The sequence below is a fragment of the Protopterus annectens genome, chromosome 8.part0, assembly GCF_019279795.1.
Source record: "Protopterus annectens isolate FY-2018-M chromosome 8.part0, PAN1.0, whole genome shotgun sequence".
Taxonomy (NCBI): Eukaryota; Metazoa; Chordata; order Ceratodontiformes; family Protopteridae; genus Protopterus; species Protopterus annectens.
The window spans coordinates 1630108987-1630136486 of record NC_056741.1 but is presented as its reverse complement, the minus strand read 5'-3'; the positions used below and the strand labels follow the sequence as shown (position 1 = coordinate 1630136486).

Genomic DNA, 27500 nt, shown 5'->3' with positions numbered 1-27500 from the left:
CAAAAAATGTGGTGGTATAGCCATAGTTTATAAAATCAACTTAAAACTCCAACATCTCCAACAGGAAACCCCAACCCCAAAAACACCAAAACCATAAGTGCCAAACTCCTCATAAATCAGCACAAGCACCTAAATATAATAGGTATCTATATACTCCCAGGAGACAACCTAATCACATTAGAGTCAATACTACACTGGGTCTCCCACACCCTCTCCCAAGAAACCATAGTCTTAGGAGATGTTAATATTGACTGGAACTCTATCCACTCTCCAACACCCATCAACCACATAAACCTATATACTTTCACCTAACTCATTCAATCGCTCACATGCATTGATAAGTCCTCAAAAAAAGAATCCATACTTGACTGGGTCCTCACAAACCAGCCTAACACTGCCTTTCAATGTGGAATACTTCCTAACTCTTTTAAGTCCCACTTTCATCCTCAGACATAAACTTAAATCAATTAACTCCCCCTCCCTTCTACAAACCCATTACCACAAAAACTTCCCCACAGACCACTTCATAGAAGCCTTAGAATCCTGCAACTGGTCTCCCATCAAAACTCTCCCACTAGACCATGTCGTAGAATACTTCAACTCCACATTCCTAGGCATCCTCAATTGTCTAGCCCCAATCAAAACAATTAGAATACGCAGCAACCCTGCCCCATGGCTACAAAGAACAACTAGGGCCTAAAAGATAGGGTTGAGGCTTGGAAAACTTGATGCCAATACAAAACACTCACAGCTAGGCAAGTATACCTTGAACTCAGAAACAAGGCTAAGAAACAAGTTAATGCTGACAAACAAAATTACTACACTTCCTTACAAAGAAAATTTAGTAACAACCCACAAAAATTCTGGGCCACATTTAACAACATCCTCCAACATGGTAAAGCAACAACTTCACCGCCCAATATAGATGGGTCAAATACACATATAGCATCCACCTTCTACGACTACTTTACTTCTTCTATTCTTAAACTAATAAACAATACAACCTCCTCCAAATTCCCACACAACAGTCTAAGTCTACTCCTTCTCACTTAAACCAGTACCATTATATAGTATCCAAAAACTCTTAGCAAAACTCAAACCAACCACCCTTGTTGCCGACAATCTCCCAGCCAAATACCTCCAAATAGCATCTGCAGCTATAGCCTACCCGATCACACTACTAATAAATAGATCTATCACTGAACACACTGTTCCAACATTGTGGAAAATCTCTTATATCATCCCCCCTCCACAAAGGAGGTACATCCACTGACCTCTCCAATTATTGACCCATTGCTATCCTCTCACCACTATCCAAATCCTAGAAAGATGTATTCACCATCAACTCCTCAACCACCTTCTTTCAAACAACCTCCTATCTAACTCCCAACATGGCTTCCGCCCATCCCACAGCACCACCACTGCTCTAATTAACTTCACCAACATAATAAACACATACAGAAACCAGGGTAATCATGTCTCGGCCACCTTTCTAGACTTATTCAAAGCCTTCAATACAGTTTCCCACAACAAACTAATCTGCCTCACCGATCTCAAACTTGATAGCCCCACTATACAGTGGTTTAAAAGCTATCTGGATAATCGCCAACAATCTGTCAAATGGACTAACTGCCTATCCCCTCCATTACCAGCCACAGTTGGTGTACCCCAAGGCTCCATCCTAGGCCCCTCCTGTTCAGCATCATATCTTTACACATTAACTCCACTCCACAACTACAGGTGCCAAAGTTGTCCAATATGCCGATGATACAATCCTAATCTGCTCCGCATCCAACATTAAACTTACACAACAAAAAACTCAACAATCCTTCACTGAACTAGACTATTGGCTTAATAATTCCCAACAAATATTAAACCCAAAGGAAACACAGCTTATGCTGTTCCACCCTACCAAAACCCAGGATGTTACCTTCTCCATATCCTCAGGTAAAAGGACTATCATCACCCCAGTACCAGAAGCTAAGTTACTTGGATTCATCATTGACCAACAACTAAAGTACAACAAACACGTATCCCTCACTGTTGCCAAAGTCCACAAAAAGCAAGGGACCCTATATCGCTGCAAACAATACCTAACTTCAGAAGCTAGAACCACCATAGCCAGAACCCACCTGCTAGCAACTATCCTATATGCATGTCCAGTACCAACAAACATAAATAAAACTGACCTTAACAAACTCTCCACATGCTATAATAAAATCACCAGATTTGCTGCCAACACCAGTTCACGGTCCTACCACTGCCAATCTCTGAACAAACTACACTGGTTAGAATTCCCAAATTTATTACAATACCAGCAACGTAACCTAGCACACCAAATACTATACTATCCTGAAAAAAAACCTGCTCTGTCCGGCCTCATAACCTTCTACAACCCTAATAGGCAATTACGATCTACCAATAAAGCCCTCCTAGAAAGTGTCCAGTGTATAAATAGCTCGGGCAACTCCCTCTTCACCAGTGAAGTTGCAAAAACTGGAATATCCTGCCTCCTGACCTCAGACTTCAAACATGTACAACCACCTTCAAAACCCAATTAAAATCATACCTACACATCAATCATTTATGTACCTGCAAAGGACCTCCCTGAACTCCCAATCTGCTAATGAAGGGTATTTGCAGGAGGACCTCTCTGTTCTCTCATAGTGCTTATGGAGAGTCCACTCAAACAATCTACTGTATTTCTCCCTCTCTCTTTGTACATATTGTAATATTGTTTGCATGCTTATAGCATACTATAATGCTACTTGACTATAGAGTAGTACATTTATTCTTGTATATAATTCCTCTGTATTACTGTATTAAGCTTTTACATTGGAAACCTGTGTTATTGCTATAGATATTGTTTATATTCTGTAATTTTTTCTGGGGCTTTTCCCCTCAGGACTCTGCTGAAAATGGACACCAGTTGTCCAGTTGGACAATCCTGGTAAACAAATGTTAAATAATAATAATAATAAAAATTATATGATCTAATTAAATGAAGCTAACTAGGGTCAGAACAATTACATAACCAATAACTATGAAAATGGGACCAGAGGAGTTTTTGGAAATTATTTTTCTTTTCAGTGGTCCTAATGTCTATATGAATGAATACTGGAGTGGTGAAGGCAAGGACATCTACCATTATTGTAAGATTTTACTCAACTGTACTAGGCCCTTACATTCACTGCTGCAGTATTCATTATTACATTACTATATGGAAGAGTGCCAAAGCTCAAGAAGAAACTTGGGAGGAGCAAGCAGCAGTAGAGCCTTCTACGAATCCATGAAGAATGACATTAGCAAAGCCAGCTCTAGCTCTGGAGATACCATCCAACTTGTAATGTTTGGTAAAGGTATGCACAGAAGTCCGGGTAGCTGTTTCAAGAACAGAATTAGTGTCTGATCCCCTGAAAAAAGTACTAGAAGAAGCCACAGCTCTAGTAGAATGAGTCTTTACAGAAGAAGGAAGGTTCTCACCATGAAAAATGTAAATAAAAGAAATAGCCTTTGAAATCCAAGTAGAAATAGTTTGCTTGGAAACAGCCAATCCTAAACACATAGGATGAAAGGAAACAATCAGATTTTCTGATATCATTAGTCTTAACCAAATAAAATCTGAGCTGTATATGCACATCTAAGGTAAGTAGCATCCTCTCACTGTCAGATTGCGGAGAGGGCAAAAAAGTAGGTAAATTAATAGACTGATTAAGTGACAACTCATTAACCACCTTAGGCATAAAAGAAGGATTAGTATGCAAGGACACCCTGTCCTCATAAAATATAAAAAAAAGTAGACAAGCCATAATGGCTTGCAACTCAGACACCCATCTGGCAGAAGTAAGAGCTACCAAAATAACTGTCTTCCAAGAACAATATTGCAAGGAAGCTGAAACAGCAGACTCAAAATGAGCCTGAGTCACTTTCTCCTGAACAAGATTAAGATCCCAGGGAGGAGAAACAGGCTTCCTGGGATGTCTAATATTAAGGGCACCTTTAAGAAAATGCTTAGCCTCAAATCTAGAAGCTAATGAGGGAGTTAAAGGCAGACAAGCAGAAAGAGCTGATAAGTGAGCCTTAATAGAAGAATAGGCCAAACCAGCATTGAGCAACTCATACAAATAAGACAGAACCAAAGGAACGTCCACAGCAAGTGGGTCCAGGTCATGAGGAAGACACCAAATAGAAAACCTTTTCGATTTAGATAAGCAGGATTTCATAGTAGTAGGTTTCCTGGCCTCCTGCAGGACCTGCAGCACATCCTCAAATAAAGGTGTCTATGAGGAATCAAACCCCTATCACCCACAGTGTCAGCTGAAGTGTGGACAGATAGGGATGAATGAGAGATCCCTTGTCTTGTGTAAGTAGATCCACCCTGTGAGGTAACTTGTGATGATTGCTCTTGGCTAGATGCAGACGTAGAGGGAACCAGTGCTGTCGCGGCCAAAAGGGATTCACCAACAAGATTTTGGGATCATCCTGTTGAATCTTGAACAGGACTCTCAGAATGAGAGGAAGGGTGTGGGAATTCATAAAGAAGCATCCCCTTCCAAGAAAATGAGAGGGCATCCACCTTCCATACCAGAGGACCTGGGACTCAGGCACAAAACAGAGGAAGTTGTCCATTCAGAGGGGAGGCAAAGAGATCTACTTGAGGAGTACCCCACTGGTGAACAAATATCACATAACTGTGGTATTGACAGTGAATATCTTGAGAGGCCATGGAGAAAAAAAGAAGATGAAAGGTCTGAAGAGCCAGCATAAGAGATCTCATATCTTTGACATTGATGTGCTCCTTCTGTTGATGAGGTGACCACACTCCCTGAACCTTCATGGGGCCAAACGTTTCTTCCCATCCCACATCTGAAGCACCTGTGAATAGATCCTGAGAGGGAAGAGGAGGATGAAAAGGGAGCCATGGATTCAGAGACAACTTCTGAATCCACCACAGAAGTTTCTTCTTGAGACAAGGGAGAAGAGAAACTGTAAAGTCTAGAGGACACACATGTTGAAGCCACACCAACTTCAGAAACCATTGGAACTTCCTCATGTAAATTTTGGCCACAGGAAGCAATGGACAACATCCAAAAGGAAGGCACCTTTAGAAAGGTGTTTAGATGAGAGAGGTCTAAAACTGGTCTCCAAGTACCTTCTTTTCTGGGCACTAGAAATATTCTTAACTAAAACCACTTCCACCTTTGGGACACAGGCACCTCTTGAAGAGTACCTGAGACAAAAGATCTCGAAGAACCTCTGGGAAAAAAGGAAGTTGTTCCCAAGGAGGCTGAGGAATGCCCATAAAAGAAAGATGGGAATTCCACACCATGAAGTACCCTGACGAAAGATTGACAGAACCCAAGAATCTTGGGTGATTTGAAGCCAAATAGGAAGAGAAAGAGAAAAGTGAAAAGAAAGAGGAATGTGGTTGGGAACAGCTGGGTAGTCAGACAGCACCTAGTCTGTCAGGAAAGAAAGGCTTGAGAATCCCTGCAGTCTGAGTGGCCATAGCAGGAGGAGCCCATTTACCATCCTTTTTACCTTTAGGAGGTGGGTGAGATTAGCAGGGTAGTTTCTCTGAAATTTAGGCACAGGAGAAACAAAGACATGTTTAAGCTTCTGTAAGGTCTTCCCTTGTCCTGAAGAGACTTAAACAACCAGCAGCCACTTCCCCAAACAAAAGTTTACTATCCAGAGGAGCATCCAGCAACTTAACCTTAATATCATCGGGTAAAGGTTGAAGCCTAAGTCAAGCATACCTCCTCAGTAATGAACCAAAATCAGCAGCCCTAGATGAGGCATCCCCTGTATCATAACTGCATCTGATAGAATGATGAACTACTTGAGAGGAAGTCCCTAGCAAGGAAAGAGCAGAAGATTTACTCTCAGTGTCTGGAAGATCAGAAAAAAAGCTAACAAGCCTGAGAAAGAAGAGCCAACAGATACCTATATATATGGGTCTGATAATTAATAGCCCTAAAAGCTAGGGTAGCAGAAATATAAACCTGCTTACCCAGCCTGTCCATGGTTCTGCTATCCTTGTCAGAAGGCAGTAACTTGGATGAAGGAAGCAATTGAGATGGCTTATCAGAGGCTACAGACACCACAGAAGGGTCAGCAGCAGGATATTTGAACAAAAAGAAACAGTCCTCAGACACCCTATAAAACCTTTTAGACTTCTTCGGAGCAGGGGGCAAAGAATCAGGTGCTTTAGAGGCATTAGAAAAAAACATGTAGTAAAGTAGTCAAGACAGGATGAATAGCCACAGGTTTAGGAGATTCCATCTGCAGTAACTCATAGTACCTCTTATGGATTTCATAAACCTGGACACAATCCCACTTAAAAAATTCCATCATCCTAGAGACTGTGTCCCCAAAGGAAATTTCCTCAGAAGGAGTATCTGGACTATTAGATTCCGCCTCCTCAGACCCGTAGTCTAAAGGAGAAGAAATCTGTGTAGAATAAGTAAGGGATTCTTCATCATAATCCAACTCTTCCTCAAAAGAATTTAATTCTATGGGCCTTTTAGGTGAAGAAGAAGACTGGGGAGGAGCAGGAACCAAAACCCCCTGAGGAGGCCTTAATGACAGTAAAGCGTTAAATAACCCCTGAGTAAAGGTCTGCCACTCACTTTGTGAGTCCCTAGGAGCAGAAGAAATATGTCTAGTTTTCTGTTTCTTTTTTAAGGGAATGTCCATCCTAGAAAACTGAGGGTCCTGACTCAGGACAGCATTCCACAACTGTAGTAGGAACTTTTCCCTAAGAAGAAACTATGGAACCCTCCTAGGCACCAGCAAAGCCTCGTCAGATGTACTGCCTGCCAGATCCTCGCTGGCCTCCAACCCGGATGTGGCAGAGGAATCCGACAACACAACAAGGTGAGTCTCCAGGTTTGTAATAACATTGTGAGAAACCCCCAGCAGAGGCTGGACAGTGAAATATTCCAGTCTTATCTTTTTCACCTTCTTCTTCCCTGACGGCTGACACTCGGGGCAGGAAGTTCCATCCATAGTATCTTTAGCAAGCAGCTTAAGATGCTGGCTCTCAAGATATAATGAAAATGAAGAAATCCTACTATGAAGGGTTTTTGGGACAAATCCCTGATAAACAGAACAAGACATATAGTTGTGAGAACTCCTAGGCAAAAAAGGCACTTATCTTGGAGGTCTTTATGGGGAATCTGTCTCCCACATGGGCATTTTCACTTCCAGGATTACATTAACCCACCAGATAGCACAAAAAATATGAATAAAAGAAAAAAAACCCAACTGGGTACTTATCTGCAATGGTGAGGACTTTAGCAAACAGAAGAAATCACCAGAGTTCCAACAAACAAAAAAAAAATTGGCAAAAATGCATGGAGGCAAACAGACCAACAGTTAAAGCAGTGCTGCAGACTGGCTGCAAAGAAGTTCAAAGGATGGTATGCTTGCACATCAACTTTATGCCCAATACTACATGAGGAGTGTGTAGGTGACATTCAGCATACCTTAAAACAACAGTAGACTTTGGTAGACTGGCCGAACGATGGGCTTCACAGCAGGGAATCCCATATAGTAATGGATACTGCAGCTGTGAAAGTAAGCACATCTTTTAATATCCGCTTTCGGAAATTTTCTGAAAAAGTTTTGTTATGAAAGCAGATGTTAAAAGTTCTATTACGTTAAAGTTCGGACATCCTCTTTTATGCTTTTTGTGGCTATATTTTGAGTTTTAAGTTTTTTTTTTTTTTGTTTTACACAACAGCTTCAGGTCTTTTCCAGTTTTAAATGTTCTAATTAAAAATGAACTTGAAGGTGGTTAGCAGTGGCCTATTAACCACCTCGCATTTTCTTTGGAACTGTTCAGCACTTTTGTAGTCCTGTAAACATGCATTTTCCAATGCTCAGTAATAATGCAAACATGGTAGAATGCTAAATAGTATTTGAAACATTTAGAAAGCATGTAGAAATCAATTAATAACTGGATAGAAATCTTATAAGAGCTCTTTACTGGGTTTTCTACAATATGGAAACCGCAAAATACAGATAAAGTAGGTAGTCTGTTCTTATACTGAATTTTGTGTGGCTGTGAACAGCATTACAATGGCCATGCAACTACAGTTTCGAAAATATGCATTAGGAAAATATGTGGGATGATTTGTACTATAATTTGAACAGTTCTGAAGTAAAACATTTTTGTAACTGATTGTAATCTTAAATGACACTGACAACTTCTACTGTAAAGCAAATAATGCTTTAGTCCTGCTTCAACATATTGACAAGGCATACATGTAGTATATTTTAGAGAGTGCTTTACTTATAAAGGCAGAAAAATATGTTTGCTAATAAAATCAGTATTAATATTTATGAGACAGACAGTGATTCTGTTCTATTAACATTCTTCTGATATAAACTCAATGAGAATATTGGTTGCTTTTTCTTTGACTTAGCAGAGTGGTATAGTAGTTGGTATTTCAGTCCTTTGTTCTCTAGTTAATTTTTTTTTTGTGGGGAGACAACGTGTTATATCTATGTCTTTCTTTGCTAGACACTCTAATTTCTTCACATATTCCAAAGAAGTGCTATAAGTAAGCTTCAGTATGAGGAGGAATGTGTGTGGGTGTGGGGTCTCTTGTGGTCGGCTGTCATCCTATTCAGAATTACCTTCTATGCTCAACACCCATCAAGTGCCAGGACAGGCTACAGCTCCCCATGACCTTCCATTGTATTAAGAGGGTAACTGAACAACTGAATGGTTATAATATTTAACAAGTTAGCAATTACAAATGAGGGATTAAGGGTGTCTTTCCAGACTTCATCATAAAATAGTTTCAATCACTGTAGTAGAATCAGTTTACATAATTCAGAAATTGGGTTCTTGTTATTAATTTCAGATTAACCTTATTTATGCCTAAAACATAAAAGGGTAAAAACTCAAACTATGTGTTTTGCAGAGGGGCAAGCCCCCCTATACCAACAGAGTGAAGGGGTACCCTACACCCCCTGAACCTATATCAATTCAGTGGTTGCTGAAGCACAAAACAGGAATAAATCTCCAAAAACAAAAGTTCCAGTACACACTTAGAAACCATACCAGCAGTGATTTTCTAAGGGAAACAGACATTCATGTTCTTTTTTTGGCATCTTCTGACTTGAACACCAGATGCTCAGGAAATAGAAACTCCATGACCAACAGAGGAAACGAGTGAAGAGTGCAACATGTTGTTTACCTTTATAAGCTTTATGCCTAACATTGTTGGTTTGTTTTAGACTAATTAATACAACTGCTCCTGTCACCAGTGCTGAACTTAGAATGAGAGTTATGTAAAAATACTTCCCAAAACTCAGCTCCTCCTTTTAAATTTTTTCTTGCTAACAGCAAAGTGCTGTCTTCTGACAAAACATGGCTGATTAAATGACACGGAACAATTTTATGTGCAGCTCGGATATAAGCAAACAAAAACTGTGATATTCAGGATGTTGAAACCCCTTTCAGATTATTTTACTGATGTCTTCAAAAGACATTCTCCAGTAAATAATTATAAAATGAATACTAACCATAAGAACATGACAAACATTGAACCATCAACAAAATGAATAAGTTATTAAGAGAAAATATGTATCTTGCATGACAATTACTTCAATTGTATGAAAAGACACTTTTAAATATGTTTATGCACTTACCTGAATGCCAAAATGCAGATAATGGTATATTAGGCGTATGTTGACTTTTATAGCTGTGTAAGGCAGAGATTCTAAAAATGCAGATAATGGTATACCTGGAGTACGCTGGGTTTTATAGCTGAATAAGGCAAAGTTTCAGTTTCATTTGTTAAGTCAAAAGCATTTACAATAAACATAATCTTAGCTACGTCATTCATGATGTGCATTCTTCACTGCTTGTGGCTGCAGTGCAAAGAAATTGCATACCTCTGTAGTAAAAAAACTTATGTTGTCACCTCAGCTAGCTATAGATACTAATAACTAATTGAATTACTTTGCTTTCACAGCCAACACATTTTGAGTACATCATTTCTATTTTGGAATTTACAGGTAAAACAAACAAAATATGTACTTAAAATACTATTACATATTCAAATTTTAAATCTGGCACTGTATTACACTAGTTAGAATTGTTGTCTGACAGTTCTCTGGTTCAGTTCCCTGCCAGGGTGCAATGTGTGATGTGTGTGTGTGTGTGTGTGTGTGTGTGTGTGTGTGTGTGTGTGTGTGTGTGTGTGTGTGTGTGTGTGTGTGTGTGAGCGTGTGATCCTGTGATGGACTGGGACTGGTGATAACTTTTAGAATTTGTCCCTTGCCTGCCTTGCATCTGCTGTTTGCTGTAAGAAACTCGGGTATTCCAGTAATCAATAAAAATGTTTATTTATTTATTTATTTTTGCTTCCTGTAGAACCTTGTTCAGTGGTTTCAAAACTCTCCTTGTATCCAGCCATCCCATTCATTCTGGGGAGAGGGGGGCAGGAGCTAACATTACTGAGATAGTTAAGAGAACTATGGTTTATTTCTTCTTGCCTGGGAATACCAATCAGCCCTCCATTTCCTGTTGAGAGTCACATGGTAGGCAGTGGGCCAGCTTGATAGTCCTGCATAGCAGCCTACCTTCTTCCTCTGAGAAGTTCCTTCCCCCTTAGCAGCTCTTCTGAGCTCTGCTGTTTCCTGAGGTGAAACATGCCTCTGCACAGTAATTTCCCCTCAACTTATGAGTGCAAATGACCTCAGACAGCAAAGACTCAGTAGGCCTCGAGTCTGACAGGGTGGAGAGAAAAGTTCTCCCTCTAGGTGTCACCCATGTAGTGTGTTGGAATTAGGCACATTCAGAGTCTGTCCCTCCAAAATGGTTGAGCCAGCAATGGCTGCTCACTTCAATACCCATGCCAGCTTACACAGGCGGGTCTATATTATAAACCTGAAAATCATAAACATTAAACGCATATAGATTGACACATAAAGAGCGATCTACCATTACAGTGAAAGACATATTCAGTGAAAGTGGAAACACCGAACGTGTTTCCTTAACCAACAGCGCCATGTAGGCATACTAAAATTAAATCAATAAAATTGAAATAAAATACTTTTGCAGGTGGGCAAGTACCCCTGCACCCCCATGTGTGGGGCTGCACCCCGCTACTTAAATATACCAACTCCGAGATCGCACTACAATGGGGAAAAGGATATATTTTCTTATCCCCAGGATAATGCTGCTGACTAAAGCAACAAGTTAGGTGTTTCCACTTTCACTGAATACATGTTTCGCTCTAATGATAAATCGCTCTTTATGTGTCGATCTATATGCGTTCGATGTTTACGTCTTTCAGGTTTATAATATAGACCCACACAGGCACTCCAGCTGTGATTTCAACTTAGGTCTCCTGTGCCGTAGTTAGGGCTTTATCTTTGTAGGCCACAGAGCTGACAAGGATATCTTAATGTTATGTTACCCTATTCAGTATTTTACAAAATGGATATGTCAGTTATTAGATTATGATTTGAAGGTGAATTGAGAGTAACATCTGTGTCTCACAATAAAAAAAAAACAAACCCCGGGATTCAATAAGTGTTTTTTTTTCATGCAGGAATAGTGCAGCAGCTCCTGCAAGGAATATGGCCACCGAGTGATCCCGTAAACAAGGCTGGGGGTGTGCATGAGCCTCCCAGCACTAATCTGGCATGGACACCACTGAATAATGCTAATTACCTCATTTGCTAGTAAAACCATGCAAATGAGGTGAATTAGCAATTCAGTAAACAGACAGTCATCTGTGCCAGAACAGTGTTAGGTGCAGAAATGTATTCGGCTACTAGCTGAGTACATTTCTGCAAAAATCAAAATGGAGGCATGACAGCTCAAAGTAAAGCATGTATTATAACTATTAGGCATGCCAATGGCCAAAAATACAGCCATTGGCATGGAAAAGAGTTGAAAAATTATGAAAATCAAAGTTTATTTTTTTGGCCAATTTCGGCCATTTAAGTATAACGCAGCAACGTGCAAACCAGATCATGCCGAAAATAAAAAAAATGTGAAAAGACAATTTTAAGTGAAATATGCATTTTGTCATTATAGTGTATGACAATGCAAAATCAAAACAATAACAAGTAACACTGGTTGCTAAGGAGGAAAGATCTGGTGTATTGGTGTAACAAGGGACTATGGGAGTGGGGCATGCAAATGAGCAAATTTTACTGAATCACTAAGTGGGAGACCATTCTCTGGCTGCACCTAACCATGTAGGAGCTATAAGACAATGGTGTAAGCAGGAGATGCAGCTGACATGAAAAGGGTGTGTGTCATGCTTGGTGTAAGCACATTAGAGCTCCATGGCTTCCATTTGAGCATAGTTAAGCACAGCTAAGCAAAGGAGTGTGTCTGAGGCTGTATTGACTTATACTTCCTGAAGCACGCTCGCAAGTAAGGTAGATGCAACCAGCCAAAATCCAAACTCCAAGTTCCAAAAAGCAGCCAGCACCAAAGTGTGTTAAGCACTCCTATAGTTTAATGTACATATAATTCCACCAAAATCACACAGGCATTCTAGCCTTCTTCAATGATTAAACTTCAATCAAACAAGTTCCACTAATAAATATATATTAATTAATTCTCACATCCTGTTACATCATTTCCCTTTGATTATTTAACCAAATTTTTACAAAACAATTGTAAATATCAAGAAATTATTTTTATATACTATCTTAGAGATGGTCGTACAGACCAGGAGAAAAAAGGCCACCCAGCTTGATTATCCAACCCTTCTCTTTTTTATTAAAAATTGAATGCCAGCCAAGTTATTGCTTCTGTCCCCCTGGATTTTGTCTATCACCATAAAATAACATTTTGCAGAATTATGGGAGGTAGAATGTCTATATAGAGCATTAGTTAGTCGGTTATTACGTATATCAGATAGATGTTCAGACATACAAAAACTTAACTGGTGGTAAGTTTGACCAATGTAAAATGCTGAGCAAGTACAAGTGGCCAAATATATAACCCAGTTGGTATTGCAGTCAGCATACAATTTTATATTATAAACCCGACTGGCATTTTTGCTAGAAAATTGTTTTGATTTGTACATAATTTTGCAATATGTACAATGGACACATGAGAATGAACCAAGCAAATTGTCCCCAGTAATCATCTGATGTTCAAAGTTGCCCTTGGTTCCATGATGTTTATAATGTGAAAAATATGATCCCAATGTCCTCCCTTTACGATACAAAAACTGACATCTAGTTTTAAGAACCTGGAACAATTCTTCATTGGCCAAAAATATATTCCAATTTTTGGCCACCACATCCTGGACCAGATTAATGTTATGCCCGTAAGTCGTAACAAATCTAATTACATCCGAGTCATACCTAGCTGCTTTACTTTTCTACTCCAGCAATCCTGATCTATCCTATTTAGAGGCCCGTTCACTGACAGACTTAATATCATGTTATCTATAACCCTTGTTCACAAATATATGGGTCAAATCCTGCTGGAATGAATCAAAATCCTCCTGTGTAGAACATATTCTTTTGATTTGTTGAACTTGAGATTTAGGTATGTTCTTAATAATGTGGTGTGGGTGTAAACTGGAGGCAAACAGTAGGTTATTGTACTGCGGGTATTTCCTATAAACCTGAGTTCTCAATGTATTATTGGAATTCCTAATGATTGTAACATCTAAAAAATTAATTTGTTGAGTTTCACAATTTAAGGTAAATTCTGTACCCCACTTATTACCATTTAGGTATTGTACAAATTCCAACAAATATTGCCTATCAGCTTGCCTCACCAACCAAAAATCATCTAAAAATCTCCTCCAGATTTTCATCTCATCCAGAAAGAGTTTATGGGTGTCATCATATATCAATTATTCCTCCAGGAATTCCATAAATAAATCGGCATATATGGGAGCAAATGACACACCCATTGCTGTTCCCTGTGTCTGCCAGTAACACTCCCCTTGAAAACAGAACACAATTTTGGATAACACATGTTCAGCCATACAAGCTAACAGTGTATTAAAGCCTGCCGTATATAAATCAGCCCTTCTTAGCCAACAATCAAGTGACTGTAGGCCTGCCCAATGGGGTATGTTGGTATAAAGGGCTTTCACATCCAGTGTACAGAGCAACCAGGTCAATTCCAATTGTGTATCCAATATGATTTTCAAGAACTGTGTCGTGTCCTGTATTCTAGCTCTTATAAGTTTCACAAGTGGTTGTAAATACTGTGTCAAAAAAACAGACAATGGTTCCATTAAGGAACCAATGTCTGAAACAACTGGCCTGCCCGGTGGTTTAACCAAACTCTTGTGGATCTTTGGTAACAAATATGGTAATTTGTTTTTGGGTCATTCACCACCAGATGTTGCATGGTTGATTCCTTTATGATTCCATCCTCCACCGCCTGCCTGAGAAATGTATCTATGTTCTTCTTAAAATTCATAGTGGGGTCTATAGGCATATGCATATAATGCTGGGGGTTAGACAATTGTCTATTTCTCTCAACTAGATAATAATCCTTATCCATAATTACCACAGCCCCACCCTTGTCATCAGGCAGGATAACTATATTTGGATTAGTTTTCAAATTACTAAATGCCTCTTGTTCACCAGATGTCAAATTATTGCTGAGTATCCTAGAATGACACAGTTTAAAATGTAGATCTTTGAGAAATGCTGTTGAAATATGGACTCGTATTTATTCATCGGGGGTGTAAAATCAGCCTTCAAGAATTTAAACTCAGTAGATCTTTGTGAGATATCCCTAGAGCCAAAAAACAATTTGAGATTAAGTCTCCAACAAAAAGCTAAAACAAGATCTACTAAGGCATCTTCCTAAACAAAAAAAACAGGGACATAGTTGAGTCCTTTTTTTAACAATTGTTTTTCTCCATCAGTAAGCTCAACAGTTGAAATATTGTGGACATTATAATACTGGTCTATCGTATCAACAATGTTTGTAGTAGACCCTCAACTGTGTTTATTCCTGTGCTTTCTCACACCCCTATGTCTATTATGTCTAAAGGGTGTTCATGGCTACATTGTTTCTTGAGGATGGAGGAGTCATGTGTGTTAGGACCCTCTATATCCATGGCAGAAGAATCTTCCCCTGATGTACTACTGTAACTAGTACCTCTCTTTTTAAGGATAGGTCTAGGCCTTTTCCTCTTTGGTGTTGGGGCTGCTTTATCAAAATCCACAAATTTTACATTCCTATGATAATCAAAAGGTCTCCCAGGTCCCTATTAAATTTACATATTTTTTATCCTTAATTTGTTTCTCAAAGACCAATAGGTCCTTTGTAAGCTTATTAAGACAGGTGACATAGTGAGGCTGTCCCTCACACACTGTTTTAATTTCCCCAATATTCTCCTCAATTATTTGTTCATAATATGTGGAAAGTATGTTCACAAATATCATGGAAGCATTTTGCTGTGCTGTACTCCATTCATTTAACAATATATCATCAACTTTACCCACCAGTGGCTGTATTTTAATCTTTAACCCTCTATGGGTAATATTCTTATTCTGATAGGCCTTAAAAAGTTTGAGATGTCATACATTTGTAAGTAGTGTTCTCATACATTTATTCAGTTTATTAAACAAGTGATTGCAGCCGTCAACCGGATCAATACTCTCTTTATTCTCAACCCCTTCAGCCGAGGTTGCCAAACCAAACACTTGCATGTCGTTTTTATCAGCACATAGGCCTTGTAGGATAGTATCAAGATCCATGACAATAAGGTTCACAATCACTAGATTATTTCACAAACGTATGATTTATAATGAAGATGAGAAATAAAACCACAATAATATGCATCAGAATGGTCAAATTGCAGCAAACACGCCACATTAGACCAATTGGCATCAAACAAACTAACAAAAATTCAAAAAGTGGCCAACAACTTAGAATAATAAAAAAGAATAACAATAATATCCCTAGAGTTGTTATTATAAAACAAACCCCACCAGTTAACTGAAAGAAATAACAGAAAAAAATATCACTCCCTATATTGTTAACGGAATGGGTACCTACATACAAACCATGCACCTTACTTGGTCAAATTATAACATATATACTGGTATCATATCAAACCATCTATAACAGTCCACCCAATAATCATATGTAAATGTGGAAAGATGATATGTATCCTATGTCAAAGCCCGTATATACATTTAAAGCAAATGATCCAAAATGAGTGTACCCCCCCTACAAATTTGTTAACACACTGAAAATATTTAGACAAAAATCACTTATTATCATAGCATAAAATACCTAATTATTATTCATTTACCCCTTTATCATACCATTTTCAACTATTCAAGTCCAAAATGGATAAAAAATGCTCTATTGACTAAGAAATCTGTTGCTGTACTACATCCCACTCAGAATACAGAGATCGCTATAATATCATAAACTGTGTTTAAAAAAACACACATACAGGTAGTACCCCTTTTCAAATGTTATATAACAAACATCCCCCATTAATTCTTACCCAAATAATGATTTTTAGTTTTTGAAGTTCAAAACAATGTTCAGTTCAAACTCAGTGAGAAGAATCCCTTCACAAAATGGTGGATCCCCTCAGTTCAAGCACCATGTCGTATAGATTATTGCAGATATTTCATTGATCCCAAACTAGTCATTAATCACAACCCGAACAATAGGACACCCAACAGTCAGGTATACAGATTCGACAAAATCAACTGCAATGAACCCAATGTTATTTTAGTTCATCTGTTATAAATCCAACCGTATCTGACCACAACACATCATCTAGTCTAGTTTTTAGTCCATCGGACACTTATCTCCGTTGCAATGTTATAAAAAAGTTGTTGTCACCTGGAAAAACATATTAACAACCTGTTTCTTGTCCTCCATAAAATGTAAAACACAGAATTCCCCCCTAGAACACTTCAGATGCAAATATGTAGGGCTTCACCAATGGATTCCTTTAGTCAAAATGGCTTTCGGTGATATGACAACACACTGTATACACAGATAATATCCACCCAGTCACTTCCAGGCAGTTGTAATAATTGGTAATAGGCAAACAATACCCTAGTTCGTACTTTTTAACCTCCTGTGGTATGATAATCCCAGGTATCTGAATGAAACAGGATGAAAACCAGAAGAAAAACTACGACGTAGTAAAGCCACAGACAGAGAGGGTGCTCACATTATGCCAACAGCGAGACCCAAATTGGAATATAGTATTGGCCAATGAAAAATTGTCCCAGGTTCTTAAAACTAGACGTCGGTTTTTGTATCATAAAGGGATGACATTGGGATCATATATTTCACATTATGAACATCATGGAACCAGGGGCAACTTTGAACATCAGATAACGATTACTGGGGACAAATTGTTTGGTTCATTCCCATGTGGCCAATGTATGTATTGCAAAATTATGTGCAAATCAAAACAATTTTCCAGCAAAAATACTAGTCGGGTTTATAATATAAAATTTTATGCTACTTGCAATACCAGCTGGGTTATATATTTGGCCACTTGTACTTGCTCAGCATTTTACACAGGTCAAACTTCCTGCCCGTTACATTTTTGTATGTTTGAACATCTATCTGATATAAGTAATAAGCGACTAACTAATGCTCTGTATAGGCATTGTACCTCCCATAATTCTGCAAAATGTTATTTTATGGTGATAGACAAAATCCAGGGGGACAGAAGCAATAAATTTGGCTGGCATTCGATTTTAAATAAAAAAGAGAAGGGTTGGATAATCAAGCTGGGTGGTCTTTTTTCTCCTGGTCTGAATGACCATCTCTAAGGATAGCATATTAAAATAATTTCTTGATATTTACAATTGTAACAGGATGTATATATATATATATATATATATATATATATATATATATATATATATATATATATTAGTGGTACTTGTTTTATTGAAGTTTAATCACTGAAGAAGGCTGGAATGCTGAAATCGGTATGATTTTGGTGGAATTATATGTACATTAAACTATAGGAGTCCTTAACACATCTTGGTGCTGGCTGCTTTCTGGAACTTGCTGTATTGACTTATTCCATGAAATGAAGAGTGTGTTCATGTCCAGGGAGGGCCATTTCTGCATCAAAGTGCTTACTTTAGCTAAACGGCTTTGCGTGACATGCACCGGTCTAAAAAAAAAAAAAAAAAAAACGGAAATAGCAGAACTGTTTACATTTGGGCACTGAGTTTGTGCGTCATGCTTCGGGGCTTAAAAGGGGTAGAAATTGGAAGGGAAAAAACAATAAAAGGGAAATAGCAAAATAAAAGCAATCAAGTACAGATAATATAGCAGGCAGGTGGAATGTATCATAGCCAGCCAAACATACAGGCAGCACCTGCAGCACAACAGTATAAACTGTGCAAATACCTTTCAGTATGTTTTTTTCCCACAAACTCTGCACCAATGGTGTACACACTTGGGGGAATTTTAACCAACAAAATGTTAGGGGCTTCTGTCATTTTGATACATCAGTATGTGCTAGAGGCTGAGGGTGGTGAGGAGGATAATGTTGGCAACTGCCCAGACTGAGGAGGAGGAGAAGAGTGTTCAGACATAGGGTAATCTACCAGGGGGCTTCATGATCTGGAGATAATAGAGCTCTACAGGGTGGACAGGGACATACTTCAGCAACTCATTGAGCTGTGCCGGCCTCACCTCAAACCCAGAGCCAACAGAGGGGAACCCATCCCAGTGGATACCAAGGTATGTGTACCCTTAAGAATACTAGCTACAGTTACTTTCCAAAGACAAAATGGGGACATCATGGGAGTCTCAGAGGCATCTGCATCCAGGGTACTCCACCAGTTCCTGGATGCCATGCTACTACATGCTGGTGAGCACATTTACTTCCCCAGCACCTGTGAGGACAGGACCAGCAATATGCACCTCATCCACCATGTAGCAGACTACCCGGAGATACTGGGTGCCGTAGACTGCATGCACATCCACATCAATGCACCACCCATTGAACATGGTAGGGTTTACTTAAAACACAAGGGCTTTCACTCCATCAACTGCCAGGTTGTGTACAATGCCCAGGGCATTATCATTAATGTGTGTGCTGGCAGCCATGGAAGCTATCACAACTGTACTAGGGATTTGCCAGAGGGGACATCCCATATGTTCATCTGGTGGGGGATGCTGGCTATGCACTGTAGCCGTGGATGATAACTCCCATCAGAAATGCACATACACCTACTCAAGAGCACCACAATGAGGGACATGCACAAACCAGGATCATTATAGAGCGTATGTTTAGGATGCTCAAGTCATGGCTCCACTGCCTTGACGTATCTGGTGGAGCCCTGCAGTACTCTCCAGCCACATGTGCACACATGCTCATAGTATGTGGCATGCTACACAATATGATCCTGTGCAAACAGCTGCAGCAGGAACAGCACGGGGAAGGGCACACAGCCCCCCCATCATTGCCAAGGTCCCCACAGGCAAAGAGGGAATCAAAGGAGGAACCCCCTGCGCCAGCTCCTGTAGGCAGACAGAGGCATGCCCAGTATGCCCTGGCCTTGGCAAAGATGCAATGTATAGCACACACACTGACACTGCAGGGACCCAGGGATTGACACCTCTCCCTGACTTGCAGACACAGTAAAATGGACGCCACACATGTCACACTACCTGTACCTTACCAAGTATAAGCAATGTACTGTGTGCATATAACATGGGCAGGCCTCAAGCACCATCCTCACAACTGCTGCAGGCATAAGGTAAGTTAGTCTTCTTAACAATAAATGAATGGATTAGTATGTTCTGGTAGCATATCTATGGTATTGCTGCATGCATGCAAGGGAATGGGGTGGCCTACTGGGATAGCAGCAAACGGACAACTATGTGGGACACCAGGAAATGTTTGCCCAATACTGGCCTCCCCACACTATGCAATACTATCCAAGGTGACAGATCCCACTGCAGTACACATGAGGGGGACAACTAACTGGGGGGGTCATAGGTCACAGGCATGGATGTCAGTGTGGGGGACTCATACTCACCCCTCAGCCTCACCCAGCATGTCAGACATAGAAAACCATAAAGAAATGTCTGGCAAAAGCCCACAAATGGTGACAATAATGAAATACCCCTCCTACAGACTTACACAGTGATAAAACAGCAGGTCATGCAGTTGCATTAAGGTTCTGAAAGATAAGAAGTCTGAAACTCAAATGTATGCCATTATAATCTGACCTGTTGTCTTTAGTGATATGCCTCTAGTCACCAAGACAGGGCACAATACTATGCTAAATGGACCTAAAATGTAAAGCAAATATCAGCACAGTCTGTGCAAACGTGTACAGCTGACAGGTTTGCCCCCCCCCCCCCACATCCATATTCCCATAGAAATGCAGTAACATGTATGTTTGCAGAGAAATAGCAGCAGAGCACACATTGCCAGGGCTGTCTCAAGCAACATGATAACTTATTGCATGTCCACAATATGCAGGGTTCAATCAGCTATATATATATATATATATATATATATATATATATATATATATATATATATATATGTGGTTAATACTTTCAGGATGTGGTCAGCACTTACTCCCAGCTGTTGTGTTGTAGTGGCTTAGGCATAGTGCTGTCTTTGACAGGCCATGTTCCAAGAACTGCAGTGCCAAGTATTCTGCATGTCAGCTACACCTACTGTAAGAGTTGTATACACTGTTCAGATGTCAATATCTGTTACTGCAGGAAGGTTGTACAGGTCATGGACAGGGGGCCACATATATGGACAGTACACAGCTTGGAATAACCTACACAGTGCCTACCATACCACTCAACTGTACAGACCTATTGCAGAATGCCCAGAGGTTTGCATCATAAGTGTGGTCTGTATAACATGAAATAGTGGTTGTCTATCAATTCACTGGCAAATCACACAAGACTAAGGTCAGAAAATAATGACAGATTGTAGTGTCAGACTTCATACTCTGTAGAAACATGCATGTTAATGCAGAATTTGTTATCAAATCACCTTTCTAGGTTTGTAAGGCCAGTACTTAAAAATGGTCCCTATATTTAGGCCTCTGTCCCCCAGTCACTTATGGCTTTGTACAGATGTCTGACTCTCAGAAGTTGAGAGGTATGGTGCCTAGTAGAACAGCAGGTACATGAAGGTCAGTGTACTGCCAGTGAATAAAAGGCTGGCACCTTTCAGTGTCAGTACTGACAGGATGTCACTGGCCAACAGCCATACCCCTGGAATGACACAGGTTGTCACAGAATGAGCACAAGTATGCCTTGTATATCTGTTCTGCTTGTCCTAACATTGCATTTGCTTGCCAACTATTTGCAAAGCAAGAAAGGGTCATGTCAAAACAGCAATGGCAGACAGTGGGGAAGCAGACATCAAACTTATAAGAGCAAACAAGCAAGTATCAAACCGGTCTCCCAACTGTCAATGTTTGGAAGAACAGTATTAATACCCTGTCCCCATGTGTGGGACTTTGTCTGACTGTCATATGTGGGCCTGTGCAGTTGTCAGTCTGTGATGGTATGACAGCTAGGGCCACAAGTAGCCTCATAATAACACATAGCAACACAAACCATCTAAGGACCACAGCAAATGGAGTGGTGCAATGATGGACAACCTGCTAAACAGGTAAACTCAGAGGTGTTAAGTCCACAACCCTGTGTGAGCTGTAATGGCATGTACACTGCCCACATCAGAATTACAAATATATAACAGCAGCCACTGTGGCCAAAGCCTGTGACTAGACTACAGAAGGACATAAAGACACACATAAGGTTTATAGGTTCATAGATGTGTACTAGGCTAATGGCTCTGGAGTCTTTACAAGCCCAGCCCACAGGATTAACCTGGCATCGTGCCACCCAACATTAGTTCCCTCTGACTCTTTCGAGTAGAGCCATTGGAGTGATCCCCGGGGTGAATTTTCAATTTTCCATCCATTCATCAAGATTTCTCTTGAAGAGGGCCAGTGAGGTGCTCTGCTTGACATGTATGAGAAGTCTGTTCCATAGCATGGGCAGTCTGTGGGTTATGAACCTGTCCCTCCAGCATGTTCTGTTTATTGTGGTAATGAGGTTGAGGTCTCTGGAGCATATGGTGTGGAGAGATGGGGATTTCTTTAAATGTAGCATTTCTAACAGAGTTGTGTCAGGACATGGCTTTGTAAGTCAAGCAGAGATTGCCTCTAAGTAGGCGATATGAGACAGAGAATAGTTGGAGTTTTTTGAGTCTGTACATATAGGGCAAGTGTCTAAGGCTTAGGATCCTCTTTGTGAGGTACTTTTGCGGCCTCTTCAGTTGTTGCAGGTGTCTAGTGAGGTACATACCAAATGGGACATTGTACTCAATGATTGGTGTAATGAGGGAAGAATAGAGGGAGACAATGACCTCTTTCTTCCTGGATGAAAAACCCTTAGTAATGAGATGTGCCACATAGAAGGACTTTCTGACCACAGTGGCAATGTGATGGTCAAAAGAGAGGTTGCTGTCAACCTGTGTTCCCAGATATCTTATAACACCTTCTGTGCTCAGTGGACTACCATCAATGTGGTAATTTAAGGGAACTGAGTTTTTCCCAAGGGGGATGACAACACATTTTTTGGCACTGAGCTTAAGGCCATGGTTCTGACACCAGTTGTTTCTGTAGGATGTCAACATCACTTGAGGAGTTAATAATAGCTCCCAACTTGCAATTATCTGTGAACTATGTCAGCCAGAGTCCCTTCATGTTGGCCTGGACTTCAGAGAAGTAGATACCAAACAGGAGAGGACCCAGGAACGAACCCTGTGGGACTCCACTTGTGACTGGTCATCAGTCTGACTTGGAGTCAGCTACTTTCATACTGTGGGTTTTATCTGTGAGCCAGTTTGCAACCCACCTAGTGATATAGGGGCTGATGCCTAGCTTAGTAAGTTTTTCTATGATTTCTGAGTGGGGAATGGTATCAAAGCCCTCGGCCAGATCAAGGAAGGCTGTATGAACCACCTTGCCTTCATCCACTGCTCTGGTGACTGACTCAAAGAAGTTGACCAAGTTGAGCAGGCGTGATCTACCCTTTACAAAACTAAACTGTGTAGAATCCAAAGTTTGGAGATTCCCTATATCCTTGTTTATTAGGTCCATGATTATGTGTTCCATAACTTTGCATATCAGACTCATCAGGCTAATTGGGAGATAATTCCTGGAGTCTGCAGTCACTCCTTTGTGGAGAGGGATGACTGTAGCAGTGCACCATTCAGTAAGGACAAAGCCTGAGGTGAGGCTGTGATTGAACAGGGCACACAGGTGAGGTGCCAGTTCACTCTGTAGTGCATTTTAAACACAGCCAGGGATATTGTCAGGTCCCATAGAAGCTGTATTCTTGGCCTTGGACAGTGCTGTTTTAACCTGTGCAGCAGTAATACTGGGTGCCTGGCAATCTACTGGTATTGTGATTGGTCCTTTGTTGGAGAGGGGTAAAGTTAGCACTGAATCTGTTGGCCTGAATATTGGCAATATCTGTTTGCTCGGTATAGAAGGTACCATTTTGCAGTAGCTCAGAGCAAACCTGGGTATTGCCATGGAGATTCTTTACATAACTGTAGAAGGCCTTGTGGTTGTCTTTACTATCTGCTGCAATTCTGTTTTAATAGCTAGCTTTAGAGGATTTGATGAGGGATCTCAACCTTTTGTTGTGGCTGATAAGGAAGTTTTTCCAGTCTTGGGACTTTGCCTTATTCCACATCATTTTCCTCCTTCTGTTGTAGAGTTTGTTTATGGCAGGGGACCACCATTTTGGCTTCCTTTTTTTTGAGGAGAGCGTCTTAGTTCTACTGGGTATGGTGAGATCCATACATTTGTGTATGTGTTCATACAGTGCATTGGTGTATGATTTGTTGGTCATGTAACTATTCTCCATTTGCATGGGTACTGTGAAGTTAGCCATCTCTGTTTTTAGGAGCCCAAAGTTAGCTTTGGAGAAGTTTTTCATGGTGGTTATCTTTGGGGGGGGGGGATGTGGATTTCCAAGATGATTAGTTTGTGGTCGGATCTAACCAGGGAGGAGTTGACTACTGGTGTAGAGCAACAGTGGCCCATGTTAGTAATGACCAGGTCAAGGATGTTGCTACCTCTAGTGGGGTAAGAACGAGCTGGTCCAGAGCATTGGAATTAATGAATTCCAGAAAGCACTGGGCAAGTGTATTGGTACAAAAGTAGTTTTCCCAGTTAATGGAGGGGTAGTTGAAGTCACACAGTATAAGAGTGTTAGGTTGGACCCTAATATTCTCCAGGGTGCTTAGGAACGTGGAGTGTGAGTCTTGGGACATGGCTGGTGACCTATATCAGGCTATGACCTGAATTGCTGTCTTACCCAGTGTTAGCTGCACCTGAAGTATCTCAGATGCATTACATTGGGCTACCAGTTGGACGTGTGCACATCCTTTATGAATATGGAAACACCAATGCCTTTGGAGCTTTGGTCCAAGTTCTGGGGCCAAAAGGTGTGGAATGAGTTATAGCCTGGTATTGCAGGGGTGCTTTCTGCTACGTTGAACCAGGTCTCTGTTATAGCACAAATGTCAATGTTCTCCATTTTAAGGAGTGCTTCGAGTGAGTGCATTTTGAGATTTAAACTTCTAGTGTTGAGCAGCATGACTCTCAGAGTGCATTTGTTTGTAGCTGTTACAGTTGTAATTTGCTCTTTGGAATACCACCTAAAAAAGGCACTATAGGGCTGGCAAGAGCCTTGGCCAGTATCCAGAAGTCCAGGTGTAACAGATGCAGGCCATCTCTGCCAAAGCATTGAGGTCTGTCAGTCATGTCATCCCAGGCAGACAGATACTGGATCCCCTTAGAATGACACCAGAAACTTAGCCAGTTGTTGAAATCAATAATTTTCTGCTTGTACTTTGTTATCATTCTGGGTGATGGTAGGATGCTGCTCAGGGCTAGGGTCATACTCAACTGGACTACATAATTCAAGAGCTTCTCCATGTCTCTTTTCATGTAGTCCAGGGAGGTACATCTCAGGTCATTCACACCCACATGTACAATGACAGTCATATTTGTACCTGTTGTTGAGGGACCTTAGTGCATGCATTATGTGGTGGATCCTAGCACCTGACAGGCAGCTGACTATTCCTTTCTCCTTATTCAACCTAGTGAGTGGGACATCAGTGTGTTTCACTATTGAGTCACCTATGACTAGTGTGTTGGGCTTAGGAGCTTTGGCTGAGTGGCACACGTTTAGGAGAATTATGTGTCTCATCATTAGTGTTGTGTTGTGGTGGTCGAGTGCATTTCTGCCTTGGAGGGCTCTTTTGTTTGGGTAGATTTTTATTGAGAGCCTCTGCGAAGGTGGGTGTGTTGTTTGTCTTTTTATGTGAAGGCAGTGCTGGTGTGTGTTCTGGAGGGCTATGTGTTCCACGTGGTGTGGTGAAAGTGTTGACCTTCTCCTCTTGACCAGCTATTCTGGTCTTGGCTGGAGAGTGCATGGGGAAGGGGAACCACTGTCCAGACAAATGGAGAGTGTGCACACCAGAACAGATTGTGCAGTAACATAGGTGCCATGCAGTGTAAGAAGTCAGTAAACATCACCTGCAAATACACAACGCAACAAAACAAGGGACACCTCAGAGGCAAAATCACATGAGAACTCCACAAATCTACACACAACAACCATGTAGACTCCACACACCAGGGTCTTGCAAACAGTAAGGCCTTACCCCAAACCCCAAACACCTACCCTACATAGATATGCTAACAGCACTGTCCCTCCACACCATTCCTTACAAACTCTGCTGAGGTGACCCCTGTCTGGCATACAAAGCAACCCAGACCCTGCCTTGATGGGACTGTTGCACATCTGGAACTCAAGGCCCACTTCATCAACCTGTAGGTGCAGCATTAACCTGGGTTGTGATATCAGTACGGCTTGTTGGTGTGACAGATATGTGCACCACACACGACCCCATATGTGGAATACACTCCTTGTCAACAGCAAGCCAAGTGCCTCAATACCCCTAGGGATGTGTTCTCTGTATAAGTGCTTGGGAAACACAAAATACAGTCCTATGATCCCACCTGTGTCCTTGCTGGACAGGGGCTCTAGGTGCTGACATGTTGTAACATGGGCTACACTCTCATCTGCATGGGTTATAAGGGCTTCAGGGCCAATACCCCACTAATGTCATAGAAACCTATCAGCCGATACACAACTGTCTGTCAGTGGTTCACCACATTACTCTGTACTGCTATGCCACTGACATACCTGGAAGTCACAGTACTATGTGGAATATATTACACATATAATGAACATTTCTACACAGTAGGGTGCACTCTATAACCACACACATACCTTTCAACATCTGACAGCAAGACATCTGGACAAGGTCATAAATAAAAGTGGGACAAAGGCACAATGATAGACACATGTTGTAAATATTGCCCTTACATATTACGAAAGTTTATAGAATAAGGGGTTTTGCATTAGTAGGAATTGTCTAAAGGTTATGAATACTGAAACACTAATGTCTTTCATTATTTTGTAATGTCAGTCTGCAATTATATGCAACTAACTTGTCATAAAAACACAGGTTTATGTAGACTGGACGAAACTTCTAGACAAACACCTGGACAATCTGCCAAAAAATGTACAGTTGAGACGTATGGCCACACCAGGATACGACTTTGCAGGTAAGAAGAATACCACACAAGTAGGAGATCCCCAGCCAGTATATCACCATGTTGCTGGACTGTTTACACAGCTTCATCAGTCAGCCGGCTGTAGCCAACCTCTCAACTGGCCTTTTTGGGCAAGACTGTATATAGTCAGCTCATAACATTGGTCTGTGCATCATACATCTTGTATTCCTCTGGTAAAGCACTGCAATGATCTAAGGATGTCTGTCACCAGGTAATGACACAATACATTGCAGTGTCAGATTTCAGATATGTCAGAAAATGTCTGCTAAAACAAACCCTGTACCTCTAGGAAAGTCTTGTTTACTTTTGAGATGTATGGCTGTAACACACAAAACCCTGTACTGGAGTACAATTATTTCTGGAATGGAGTCCCAGTCTCACTATAAAGGGTCATACTGGGCATGCTACTACACTTAGAGAATTACAGGCCATGTTGGAACCCACATTGGACTATATAGCTGTATTGTGCATATATGTCTTTGCATACAGAAGGCTATGTACACCTTAACTGTCCCTACACACAGCTATCACACAGGATCACCCTCAGCTAGCTGTAGGTGGCCCATATGTGATATATCTGTATCTGTAGCATGTGATACACAGACATATATGTGGGCAACAGATAATATTTCAAGCATACACACATATAGACGTGGGGAGGAGAGAGACAGACAGTGACAGAGAGAGACACACAGGGGGACACATGGAGAATGAGTCATACACACGGATACCCTGAATATGCCAGAGTGATATCCTGCTGCGGACAGTGGCATACTGGTTGTAACCAGTCACACATGCCAGCATGAAGGTGAGCGCCA

At 40.7% G+C, this 27500-nt stretch overlaps 1 protein-coding gene across 1 annotated transcript in view; it reads right to left on the bottom strand.

The window, feature by feature from the left end:
* The window catches only part of LOC122808521, a 547157-nt gene that overhangs the window by 133653 nt on the left and 386004 nt on the right, over positions 1-27500 (bottom strand). The window contains 3 exon segments of the mRNA XM_044079475.1: positions 6816-7101; positions 9667-9784; positions 10887-11041. Coding sequence (XP_043935410.1) covers positions 6816-7101; positions 9667-9784; positions 10887-11041 — 559 coding nt within the window.